The following is a 12,613-nucleotide window of genomic DNA, read 5'->3' as shown; positions in this document are numbered from 1 at the left end:
GAAATTTAAATCTATAGATTGGTTTATTTCTATGAATCTTGCCTGCAAATATATGATCGCCTAGAAAATAAACTTATAATCATAAAGAAGATAGGTTACAATTACAAGTAGTTGAGTGCTTAAACAATAATGAAGAGAATGACTTCTTTTTGTCTGCAGATTGTAACTCAGACCGATCGCAACCGACTAATAGCTGATTATACTAAGTAATTGAATGTTATTTACGGCTGGCTGGATCCAGTTATTTAAGTTAAGGCGATTTCGATTTAAATTCAGCTCAAGACTGCAATTCAACTACCCATACATTTCCAACCTCACTTGGATTGACGTGTGGGCTCTTCCTTGTGGAATTGTGGAATGGAAAAACGATGTTCATCTTTCTTTCAAATCGCTCTCTGATCTGCAGATAGACGATCAACAAGGAATATGGTTCTTAGCACTCGGATATTTTATCGAAACACTAAGACTTGATGAGATGCAGTTGGTGTAGAATCAGTCTAATGTTTTTTCTTACCTGAGTGTCTCGCATACCGTGTAAAGCGAAAATCAGGAGACCCTGCAGCATAAACATGATTTAAAGTTCATTACTTTTCACAACATTCAAATACACTAGTCAAATTTCTATTAAGGTTTCCAAGAAGGAGGGAAAATTGCATATCTCATAAATGGAGAAGAATCTGTTGCATAGCTAACAGCTTTTTTTTCTCAGAATTCTAATAAATATCAACTGACCAATGTAATGGTGTCTCTCACGTTTAGCCTGACCCTAAGTAAAATAATAATAGGGACTGAATGACTTTTGAGAGTTACCATCGAACACTGACCTGAGTAGAGTTGAGTATGGTGAAGATGTAAGCGAAAGCTTTATGTACAGGCGAAAGTAGACCAAATAGCCATGTGACACCCAGCAGGGGAATCATCACCACGCATGGTTTGATGCCAAGTCTAGGAGTTGAAAAAAAACATTTCTTTAGTTTCCTTTGACAATTAATTTTCATCGTTAGATATTGTGTTAAAGAATGGGGAAGTTAGGCGAATATGCCTCAAAAGCAATCTCTTCTACTAGTTTGTTTTAGTTTTACGTTGGGAATCTTACCGTATTTGCTGAAAATGGTTGTCTTCCGCTGTTGGCTGCACCAAATTGGTAATCTCCTTTATGACTCGTACGAGTAACAACATATTGAGCTGAAGAATACAATATAAATAAATTAGGTATTAGGAAATGGTAGTTGAATCGCCAAGGTAAGAGCGGGTCCTTTCTCGCAAAAAACGTCACCAGTCTGGTAACAAGGGTTGGGTACAGAGTCTTCTACAGGGAATAGAACTTCCAACCGGGGGACCTAGATTATGAGCTTAGATCCTTTACCAAGGAGCTAAAGAAATCGCGAACAAAAGTGTCCACACTAAATGAACTACGCTGAGTGAACCTCATGTTAAATAATATAAATTCAATATCTCCACCTCTTTCTGCTCCTTTCCCCTTTTTCAATATTGCTTTATGAGTTATTTTTGCGCTAGAATCATATCTTGATATATCAATGTGAAACTATGACAAGCATTAACAAGGAAGTGGGATAAGTTTTTTTCTTTCCATACTATGTAGTAAAAGTTGGAGAGCATATTAAGCTATCTTATGTCTGTGAAGACATTGTCTCGACAGGTTTTCCTCGTTATTGAAGGCCATCACCAGGTTAAAATTGACCAGCATCCCCGAACACAACGGCTACGTCCAAAGTTTATTGTGAGTAAATAGTTAAATATTGTGTGGGGACGCATGGTAAATGCTTAATTCCAAATTTTTAAAGAAAAGAAAAAAAATCTTTGGCAGTAATTAGTGCAGGTATATCAGTCCCAATCACCAACACTAATCATAAACTCACAATTTCAATGAAAGCCACAAAGGTGACAAATATCCAGATTAGGTTGTTAGTCGAGGAAAGCCAGCAACTATACTCAAAGAAGTAAGAGACAAAAAAGAAACACAAATTTTCAGCAAATGAAATGATACCGATTCTAAACCATGTACAAACATACAAAAGAAGAATGCAATGAAATTAATTAAAAGGAGAAAAGCAAGAAGACACCGTTATTTTTTTTCCTCACTATTTATCACTCGTATAGCTTTGTAACCCTTCTTTCCCAGCAGCGATGCCAAGTGACATGGCCACCATGATCATCGGAAGACCTACCCACAAAGAAAAGAAGGAAATCGAAACACTTCGCTGAATCACAACACCAGATTTGGCGATCCAAATGCATGGTTACAGTTACCAGTGCATGTTGTAAAATAATCAACTTACCCCATGAGGTGACGTGATACATGTACATCTTGGTGTTAATGTTGTAAACTTTCACAACGAAGAAGTAGAGATAAATTCCCTCGATCAGCATCCAACAGAAAGCGGCCAACAAGAAATACTGCACCAGAGCTGCTACTGAAACACAGGCAGCCTGTGGAAAGAAAGAGTTTTCGTATATTTCTTAACTTGCTCCTTTCGACAAGATATCTACGGTGCAAAGAGTAAATTCATTCTATGGATAGAAGGAGAGGCCACTGACTTTGTGTTCTGTGGCGCTTATTCCGGCGAGGAAGATGATCTGTCCAACTCCAAGGGACATAGAAACACTCAGCCGAATTTGGGAGAGAGGTTGACGAACATCTCTAGTGAAATAAAAGTAAAAAAAAAAAAAGGATGAATGAGACAAAAGCAACAACAACAACTCATTGAAGACAGCAAGAACAGCAAAACAAAAAATTTAATTAAAAGACACAGAAAAATATGGCCAAAAGATGATCTAAATCTTGACAGCAAAGGAAAGAAAAAAAGTCAGTAAATAACTCCAGAAAGGACAAAAAAGGAAATATTACGAAGAAAATCTCTAAACCCTAAACAATTTATAAACCGTGAAACCATGAGTTGTTCAAGCATTCGTGATGGGGCATGAAATGAAGCTTGAATTTGTGAATTATCCGACATGCATGTTCTTGTTTGCATGGAGACTTGCATTGAGATCTCTTTTCTCACCAGCCTTGTTGAGGGGAGTTAAAAATCTACCTAGCTATTATTCAGGTACATTACTTACGTGAGGCAAGAATAAAGTATTAATGTTAAAAGTATCCCGACGATGGAAAGGCTCAGTCCCACGTAGGTGATAATTTTCAGAATTGTTTCGTCCTCCTCGGTGAGCTGTGTTAAAAAAAAAAAAAAAATTGAAGGACAACATTTAGTTAGTTCATTTAGCCCATAAAACTATTGAGTGAGACAAAACTAACTTTATTACCTTTGTGCTACCAGCGTAGTCCATTAAGACGGCAAAATGCGTCAAATGATTGCAACTGCAAACTGTTTCTTCTGAGTTGCTTTTTGATGTAACTACATGGCATCCTTCCTCTGAAAAGCTGTCAGACATAAAAAAAAATGTAAAGTTAACAAAGGGCACAAAATTATTCGTTGTTTGGGGAAGAGGTGATGTTTGACAATTTTGCGCTAAGATTTTCTTGGTTGCGAGGACATTTCAATCAGACTTCCTCTCTCTAAAAAAAACAACATGTTGCTTTCTAGGAGAGTGTTAATCTGCGCGCAAGTTCATTCATTCTCCTCCATAATTGATTTAATTTTAGAAGGAATAAATACTATACAATAATATATTGTAGTATTTTTACCTTTTGCTGAGGCCACTCCAAAACATACAGCGCTTCTCTGCTGTCAAGACCTGAAAATGCGTTTTATCTTGTCAGAATAAATCAAAACAACACACAGCAACTAATTTTCACGTTACCTTTAGGTTTTTGAACTTTAGGATGACATTTTCTTCTAATTTTTCTGGCTTGGGGTCCATAGTTACGGCCATTATCCTGGAGTTGATATACCTATGAAGAAATTGTATTTGAAAATAGACCAGAACCAAGGAAACAATATTACATATTTTTTGTAGATTCAAGCCAATATTTCATGAAGTGGAATGGTCAGAGACAAGCAGGAAGTCTTCCAACCCTAGTTAGGGTTTTTGCAAAGTTTCTCAGTTCAGTTTAGTTAAACTTAGATCTTATGTGTTTCCGTGTTATGTGTTTTTGGGGGTAAACGACATGGAGTAAGACGAAAATAACGGCACCTTTGGTGGTCTGTTTCACTCCTTATGACTTGATCTTTCAGGAGTAGGTCATGCAGATTCTTGTACACACACGCAACCACCATTGATCCTTTAAAACCCCCAAGAATCAGCAAAAAAAGTTATCAAACAACAACATAAAAGACACAAAATTGAAAGTTTTATCAGGCTCTGAGGTATGTGAATTTTTAGCAGGCGAATGATTAAAGAAGATAGACTATGTAAACTAAGAAAGCGCCTTCATATGAGGCTTTGTTTCAATACAGAAATTTCTATTGGAGAAACCAAGGTAATACCAAAAGTTGTAAAGTTACCACAATAGTTGATACAAACCATTTTCCTCAAAATTTGAAGAAGGGATATCGATTCTCGCTCGCCATTGTTGTCCCTCAAAGTGGAAGCCACTTGCATTCTTGCGATAGGCTTTTTGAATGACCAAAACTGTCGGGAAAAAAAAAAGACAAATGAAAGCAGTTACGGTGAAATTTACAATAGCACATCTACACAAACGTCCGTTTTGCGGTATACACAAACATTTCATAATCTTATTAGATGGACCTGTATTGTTTGTACCTTATTTGTCCTTTAACGACTATTCGACGATTTCAACCATTTTACAAGGTTTTTTAGGTTAAAACTGATGAAAAAGTGAGTAATACTGTACGGACTAAAATAGTGAAAACTCAATTGGTTCCTCGAACCGTTTCGTCGGAGAACTATAGAGTTCATTAGGGAGTTTCTATGAGTACGGTTAAGAATCTTATTCGATAGGCCAATTTTGAGCTCAGTGTATTAAGTGATGCAACCCGAAAGTATTTGTAAAATTTGATAATTTTAGATAGTAAAGTGTTACTCATAAATTTATCATCTAAGAAAAGTTTCAATAAACAGAGCCAGAAGAAGGATTTCACAATTTGAAGGATTCCGATTCTTTCGTGTTGTTAACTGTTCAAGAATACGTTGAATTTCCTTCTACACCGCGAATAATCAAAGTATCAAGCAAATTAAAAGAACAGATGTATCTATGACATTCAACAGTAACGTTTCTTAAAAATTGGGCTTATAAATGAGTTCTTACATCATCTAGCTGTAGTAAATTAGACAATTCAGTGGGTCAGTCAGCAAGTCAGTAAGTAACAGAGGAATAGACTTCGAAACTAAACAGGATTGAAGGCCACAAACTCACCTATTTTTGGGAAAACGATCCTTTCCAAAGACCTCTTTCCACTCAAGTGTCGCTTGCCATAATTAAGAGCAAATTTTTCGACGGCCTCTGCCACCTCCAAGATGGACATTCTAAGTGTTTTAACCTCTACTGTGCCGGCCTTGTCTTTTCTGACGTTCTTGATTTTTATAGTGAAATCTTCAAACACAGCTACTGCCTCCTACAATTACATAAAATTTTTCCAGGTCATTAACCAGCCAGTCTCATATATACAATTCATGTTAAGAATGTGGAAAAAGTCTAGCAGGAGGCCCCAAATGATTTCCACGATATTTATTGGCTAAAGTACTCTTTCATGCGCCTGAATTAGTTTTTAGGCCTCTACGTTTTCACCTCATGTGGCTGAAAGCCTTTAAATTATAAACTTTTAAGTTGTAAACTACATACCTGTACGGAATTCCTTCTGGTAATATTAATTCCGCCAAATTTTGAAACATACTCCTTTATCTGGAATAAAAATCAATGTCTGCCACATTTGTAAACAGAGAACATCCTGAAAAGCGACGTGCATAAAAAATGGTAAATGACTATTTAGAAAACATACCAGCTGCCGAAGTGGCGATGGCGACGGCGATGGTGACTTGGACGGCGACGAGGACGACGACGGCGACGGCGATGGCGTGGTTGCAAGTACTATTCCGATTGATAATGAAGGCGACGGAGTTTCCGTAGATATTAATGAATGTTTAAAGAAAATTGTTAATCAAGACCGCATCATACGAAAAAAAGCCTTAGTATTATACTTTAAAGACAAAAATACGGACAGAAAGCGGAGTAACAAAATGGCTGTTATTAACGATCAAAACTCTTAAATCCACTCTTTTTTTATTGGTTATGCACAACACTCTTAATGTTTCGTTTGCATTAATTCCGTCTTTCGCACACGTCTTGTATGATCGATGCTCTGATAGGGCTGTAGCATGTTTCTCGAAAATACTAGTGAATAAAATAATAGTGCAATAATACATTCCTCGTTTAACATATTATACGAGTACACATTTTGCCCACTTTTTGTCATTTCAACTCGCCCTTACGGGGGCTTAGAAAATACCACTCAAATCGCAAAATATCGGCACGTATTTATTGTTAAACCGCTGAATATGACGTTTTCATTTCTTACTTTATCTTAAACTGTCTCCAATGAATTTACTGACCCTTTTCAGGAGTCTGTTACTTTTTGAATTTTTTGGTTTAACCTTGATCGTCTCGCTGGAAAAAGACTTCTAGCATTATTACTTTGTTTTTGTAAAAGGGGTCGCATCTGGGAAAAGCGCAACCCTAACTTTTCCAATTGAAAAAAAACTTAATTCAAATCGTTGAAAATATCAAAAGCCCCGTAGTGCTTAGGTGGCACAGGCAGATTAAAAAAAAAAGAAAAGAAATCAGAGCAGTAACTGCCAATGCTTGTAAGTGAACCTTGGAAAACACGCAGGAGCTTTCTAGATCTTCGTGCTTAAGATATGTATGGTCGACGGTCAATAATAAGCGGGGGGGGGGGGGGTAGGGGAGTGAAGATTACGCCTGTCCGATGACATTGTTATTTTGAAAAACCCCACTCGCCCACGACAGGAGTTCCTGATTGGTGTGGTTAAGCTCCACAAGCTTGAATCACAAGCCAAATGTGTCATTTGAACATGTTGCTCTTGCGGGAAAATGCGAAAGATGGCAAATTTTGTAAATGAGAAAGTTGTCAGTTTCGATTCCGCTTTCGAGGAGGCACTTAAGTGTCTTCTGGAATGTAGTATGTCTCGCGCATTAAAATCGAAAAAGAATGAAGTAATCAGTTCTACACTGGTTCTGGAAAGGATCTACTTGCCGTGGTGCCAACTGGCTTTGCGAAAGGCCTGATACTTCGGGTATTGGTTAGCAGGAAAGAATCCCTCGAGCGTAGTTGTCGTTTATCAGGTTATGATCAAATGGATTAACGGATTAACGGATTTACGGTAGCTACGCTCACGCCTTTTCGTTTGGAGGACATAGAGTGCGAAAAATATCAACTGGTATTTGCGTCAGCAAAGAACGTTTTGGTGAGGCCTCTTTTTTACGTTGATAAAAATAACACAAATAACTTACCATTGGTAATCTCACAAATATAAGCGTTCCGTCGACCTGTACGATTAACACTACCAAACACGCCCTGTTCGCCACTAATGGACCGCTTGCACATGATAGCTGCATCGTGTTCACCACTTGGCTTTCATTTTCCCCATTTGCAAAAAGTAAGCGGTCTTCCACTCACCCAGGTCCAATTCCCGGCCTTTTTTCTTAAACCAATACTCCAGCTGTCGTTATAGCCTTTTTTAGTATTTCGCCTTTGAATCTCGTTATTGATGAAATTCCATTCTTCTACGGTTTCGATGGAAATTAGGTCCCCTCCTTGGCTTTGGCAGATGATTCTGTTCCAGTTCCAGGACCTTCCATATACCGAAATTATGTACCAAGAGTTGTTAAAAGTTATATTTGGGCATTCTACAAAATGATAAAGATGAAAACAAAAATACTAATTATCATAAAGGTGATAAATAAACTGATAATTATGATAATTATGATGACATAAAAAGATAATAATCACAATCACAATAAAGGAGAAAACTAAATGAGATGGGAAACCTTACTTCCTCTCTATTTGATTCCTATTTTTTTAAGATTATGTTTGATCAGTGTCAATTAATAGAATACATCTTTTTTTTCACTAGGGTGTCCGCAATCTCTGACCTATTCTGAATCAATTAACTTCACTTCACATAAGATTATTAATGAGTTCATGTAATTTTGAGTAATAAAATAATTCCTCGTTGAGCTGACACCTCCCTCCCCACCCCGCCCCCTATTCTTTCTCCCCCATCTGAACAGACTTAAAAAAAACGTGAAATTAAATGTGTGTAAGTTCTCATAGATGTGCAACCGGAGACAGATACGCAGTTAACCGTATTCAGTTGTTACGGGAAAATTTTTCGGAAAAAGAGCAGAAATTTAAAGTGCACGGGACAATCTCAAAAGATTATCTGGGTAACGATAATCAATAGGGACTTAAAAAGTAAAGATAAATTAATTAGGGTTGGCTCGTTCTTGTTTTTGTTTTTCAGCAGTTTAGAATTTAAAGTCAGTCTTGCACATAAAATAGGTTCATCGTTTGCACTTTTGAAACACTTTTTTCCCGACAATCTTTCTCAAAAGAACTCTATTTATCATTTGTTTTTCTCAGGGGGCATGGTAACGAATCCTGCAATATTATTTATTATTGATGCGGTCCGTATTTTCCCAACTCTGCCCACGAGTACGGTACTGCTTGAGCGAGCCGCCGGCTATATCTCTAGCTTTGTTGCCAATTTTCGTAAATTCATTTCGTTTTGCCGGCTGGGCAGTATTTTTACGCAAATCATTTCAAAGAAAATTAAGCCGATTAATAAATTATTAATCCTCTCTTTCTCTCTCTCTCAAATCGCTTTGTTTGCCTGCAAAAAAAAAATGGTTTTCAAATGGATTTTGGTAACAAATATGTTATTAAATGGGTTGACGTGCGGCCTAAAAACCGTTTGTAATTAAACTAAACCGTGACTAGAATCGAAGTAACTCAGAAAGTTAAAACGTGAAGTATTTGTTTAAAATTGAAATCATCAATGGAAATTTCATTCATTATATGTCTGAACTCTCTCAAACAATTTGTTCCTTGAAGAACAGTGAACGAAATCTTCTGTATTTCAAATACGCTTTCTGTAAGTCTTTGCAACTCTGCTCAAGTTGGACACTGGTACTGTAAATTTCACAACAGAAAACGAAGGAATTCAACACTAAAAGCTGCATTAAAATTCTCCTTTTGGAGAAAGAGCACAGTTACACATGCGATTGTGCCAAACAAAAGAGTAAATTCCCTCAAATTCAAAACAAAGATTTAAATTTATTTGCAATAACTCTCCACTTAGGTTTATATGCCAAACTAGCACCGTGGTTATTGTTGTTGTTGTTTTAAAGCGAGCATGCACTTTTTTTCTTACGCAATCTCTAATTGACAGGTGTCAGAATGTGACAGATACTGGTAAAAAATGTTTCAAAGTTTGTTTGGATGCGTTTTAACTCATCTCTTTCACTACACAACTGAAAATAATTAGGTGAGGCCTCTCTTAAATCTACATTATTAACTCATTCTGTTTCAAATACTATTTACTCGGTCAAAAATTGTTCAGGTCATGGAGGATCTTACCGGAATTATAGCGCTAAATCACCAGGTTCTTTTTGAAAAAATTTCGTTGAGTTTAAGGAAAAACAAACTGTAATTCACTAGCCTAGTTCTATCCGTATTGGGAAAAACTGTGCACTCTGTCTTAGGTACCGATGCTCAAGACCTTGGGCACAGTAAACTCCTAACATATTTGTCTCTGACTCGTACAAGAAACACACAAACGCACACCCCCACCACCCACCCACGCACTAAAAAATAAAAATACTTCGATTTTTATGTTGAAAACAACATGTATATACTCACTGACCTCAGTGAACACGCCTGGTAACTTGTGGCAACGTAAAATTCCGTTGGCTAAATTATCCCAATCGTAGGGCACTCGAAAAAAGTTATGAAATGTACAATTTCGATCGCTGTCTTGTCAGTGGCAGGCGATGTAAAAATGAGAATGATCATTTTTTTGGAAACATGTGTCCCGGAAACTTTCATGGGCATTATGTCCAACAACTAACACGCGTTTAAAAGTTCATTCATCGCTCACACGTACAAGTTAGGTAAGCTTAATATATTCTGTGAACAATATTTTAATTCTAAGAAGCAAGAGCAAATTTCATTACACAAGTGCAAGACTGCAATGTATCAACACATAATATACTTATGATTGGAATGTGATCTTACCTCCGGGCATCTCGCAAATGTAGGCATTTTTTTCATCATCTCGAGAGATACCATTAAAGAGGCCTCCATTCTTAAATATTTCCGCCCGTTGGTCGTTATCACCTGGCTCAGAATCTCGCCATTTCGAAATATTCAGTTGCTTTCCACTCAGCCAAGTCCAAACCCCGCTTTTGTTCTCTAAACCGATATGCCACGCACTAGTATTCCAAGTACCACGCTTTTGAATCTCATGATTGATAAACTGCCATTCTTCTTCAGTTTCGATGGAGACTAAATAACCTTTCTGATAATTGCAGACACACTTGTGGTTGTCCCAAACTATTCCGGTTTTCGAAAATATGTAAGAGGAGTTTTTGAAACAAATTGCTTGGCACCCTATAAGCAAAAAAACAAAGGTATACCAATGAATAAATGTGTGCTAATGATGACAATAATGCTGATGATGGAGACGAGAAAGTATTATAACATATACTATATATAGAAGTCCTATTTAGCTGCTATGAACAAAATTTTCATTTACGCGGCACGCCCGTGCGTAAATAAGATGACGTGAGCATTTTTTTTAACCTGGCCACAGAGTTTCCGTCCTGTTAAGCTGCAGTGCAGTTTTCCTTCTCTTTGAAATATAGATGAAACCAGTTAAGAACTTCCCAATTTTTCTATCGGCATTGACCTTTTAGATCCTGATCCAACAAGCAACAAAAATGAAGCCGGTCAAAACTTGCAAGTTGCACGTTTCGCAATTTCGTCGGAAGACCAGCTGCAGCAAATTTTGGCCGAAAGACATTCACTGGGAACAAAAAATCACCAATTGGTCATTAACAACATTTAAAGGTAAAATTTCCGTTTTCATTGTTGTTTTTTGCACTTTGCACTGCAGCGTAACGTTATTTCGAACAATCAAAACCCTTGATAACTTCGGGTCTTTGACTTTTAAAACATTTTTTCGTGACATTTGAGTTCATTTGGCTTTGATTTTCTCCATTTTCCCCGTAAATTTTGAGCTTCTCATTCACTGTTATCGGTTAACTGGATCAAATGTTTCCGCTCAAACCAAGGTATAAAATGTGGCGTGTTTTTAAACAGCCAACAGGGACGTTTGTTTACTTTTTTTGTACGTTGTGAGAAATTTGCACTCTATCACAATAAAATGCTTCTTCGCGCATATCCCTCTTGTCGCTCTGTTATGAAAGAATTTGCTCATGCTTTTTTTGCTGTGTATATATAAAGTTATGGATACACGCGAGAAGTTTGGAGAGCACTTCAGAAGCTAGAGTTGCTCTCGGCTGCACCTCGAGCTACTCTTACGCATTTTTCGTGCTCTGCAAACTTCCCAAGTGCATCCATAACTCGATATACGCACGCTAAACATGAAAAAATTCTTAACTTTTTTATACAATTAATTTCAATAACAAACGATAAGCATTAAAACCCTCTACCTCACTAAGGCAAAATTAGAATTAGGCTAGGTTTTAAAACTTGGAAATTGGGGAGATCAGGGTAGTAGCACTGTTACTCGTTGACTCTTTCCAACTTACGTTTTAAATCAGAATCCGACGTAATTGTAATAGGAAGTCTATATCTAATTATTAGCATGATCAGTCTGATACTATCTTTTTTTCCCCGTTCATAAATTCAGGGGCGTAAATGTTAAAATTGGAATTAGCACTGCCCAACCTGTTCTTGGCAAATCCATCAACACATGAAGGATGACTGTAAAAGAGAAATGAGCAAATAAACTGATTGTTATCTCAATAATAACATTTGAAACAATGGAAAAGTTTATTAGATTTCGAGCCAGACGGTGCTGATGCATTATATTTGTTTGCTACATGCCCTTTAACATTGACCCATGGTTTTTATTTTCTTCCTTAGGGAGCAGACGGAGAAATTTAAATAAAATGCCGGATCTGTGCAATTTACCAACCGGCTGAACAAAACTTGCTACACAAGGGAAGCATTTTTGAGGATAAGATGGACCCTCGAGAACGTCTTTCGGACAGAACCTTTAAACGGGCCATTCGGAGTGCAACTAAACTGTAAAACAATGAAAAAAAAATGTTTCGCTCTAGCTTGCAACAATTCGAAGGGGACGATATTTTGTTAAGCAAATTAATCAGTTATCAAGTCTGATCGCTCAAATAAAACTCCTACACAACTGATGATCGCTGATCACTGATCACTGATCGCTCAAATAAAACTCCTGCACAATTTGAATATTGTGGGATTGGCCTCCAAAATCTAGTGAGGATTTTTGCATATTCATGGTGTTACCAAACTATGGATCAGCAGACCGTGGAACCTACGTAACCCATTTTCTTTAATGAATTTTTTTTTGGAAAAGCAATGAGATAAGTATAACGTTTGCTTTCGGGTACAAAGAAGAATAATTTAAAAAAGAAATATGTTTTAATTGTCCA

At 37.1% G+C, this 12,613-nt stretch overlaps 2 protein-coding genes across 2 annotated transcripts; both read right to left on the bottom strand.

The window, feature by feature from the left end:
• On the bottom strand, positions 1-940 carry LOC149052039 (adhesion G protein-coupled receptor D1-like). Its single transcript, XM_089187205.1, has 3 exons — positions 825-940; positions 515-556; positions 1-400 (listed from the first exon to the last, which is right to left on the bottom strand). Exons 1-3 carry the CDS (start codon positions 918-920, stop codon positions 278-280), a joined length of 261 nt encoding a protein of 86 aa, XP_089043331.1. The 5' UTR covers positions 921-940; the 3' UTR covers positions 1-277.
• Positions 941-1,868: 928 nt separating this feature from the next.
• On the bottom strand, positions 1,869-7,651 carry LOC149052038 (adhesion G protein-coupled receptor L4-like). Its single transcript, XM_089180150.1, has 13 exons — positions 7,409-7,651; positions 5,880-5,968; positions 5,723-5,782; positions 5,297-5,495; positions 4,444-4,551; positions 4,114-4,201; positions 3,776-3,871; positions 3,283-3,400; positions 3,085-3,188; positions 2,560-2,662; positions 2,301-2,451; positions 2,104-2,185; positions 1,869-1,947 (listed from the first exon to the last, which is right to left on the bottom strand). Exons 1-13 carry the CDS (start codon positions 7,500-7,502, stop codon positions 1,869-1,871), a joined length of 1,371 nt encoding a protein of 456 aa, XP_089036276.1. The 5' UTR covers positions 7,503-7,651.
• Positions 7,652-12,613: the final 4,962 nt, after the last annotated feature.

Source organism: Pocillopora damicornis, chromosome 1 (assembly GCF_964200805.1).
Source record: "Pocillopora damicornis chromosome 1, jaPocDami1.2, whole genome shotgun sequence".
NCBI lineage: Eukaryota > Metazoa > Cnidaria > Anthozoa > Scleractinia > Pocilloporidae > Pocillopora > Pocillopora damicornis.
This window is presented reverse-complemented; position numbering and strand designations above follow the sequence as displayed.

Coding starts and splice junctions, on each gene's coding strand:
- LOC149052039 (XM_089187205.1), bottom strand. CDS start 920: ATGATTCCCCTGCTGGGTGTCACATGGCTATTTGGTCTACTTTCGCCT. Junction 557..824: donor CCATACTCAACTCTACTCAG/GTCAGTGTTCGA, acceptor TTTATGCTGCAG/GGTCTCCTGATTTTCGCTTT. Junction 401..514: donor ACGGTATGCGAGACACTCAG/GTAAGAAAAAAC, acceptor GTCTATCTGCAG/ATCAGAGAGCGATTTGAAAG.
- LOC149052038 (XM_089180150.1), bottom strand. CDS start 7,502: ATGTGCAAGCGGTCCATTAGTGGCGAACAGGGCGTGTTTGGTAGTGTT. Junction 5,783..5,879: donor CATCGCCACTTCGGCAGCTG/GTATGTTTTCTA, acceptor TTTTTATTCCAG/ATAAAGGAGTATGTTTCAAA. Junction 4,202..4,443: donor TTCAAATTTTGAGGAAAATG/GTTTGTATCAAC, acceptor GGGGTTTTAAAG/GATCAATGGTGGTTGCGTGT.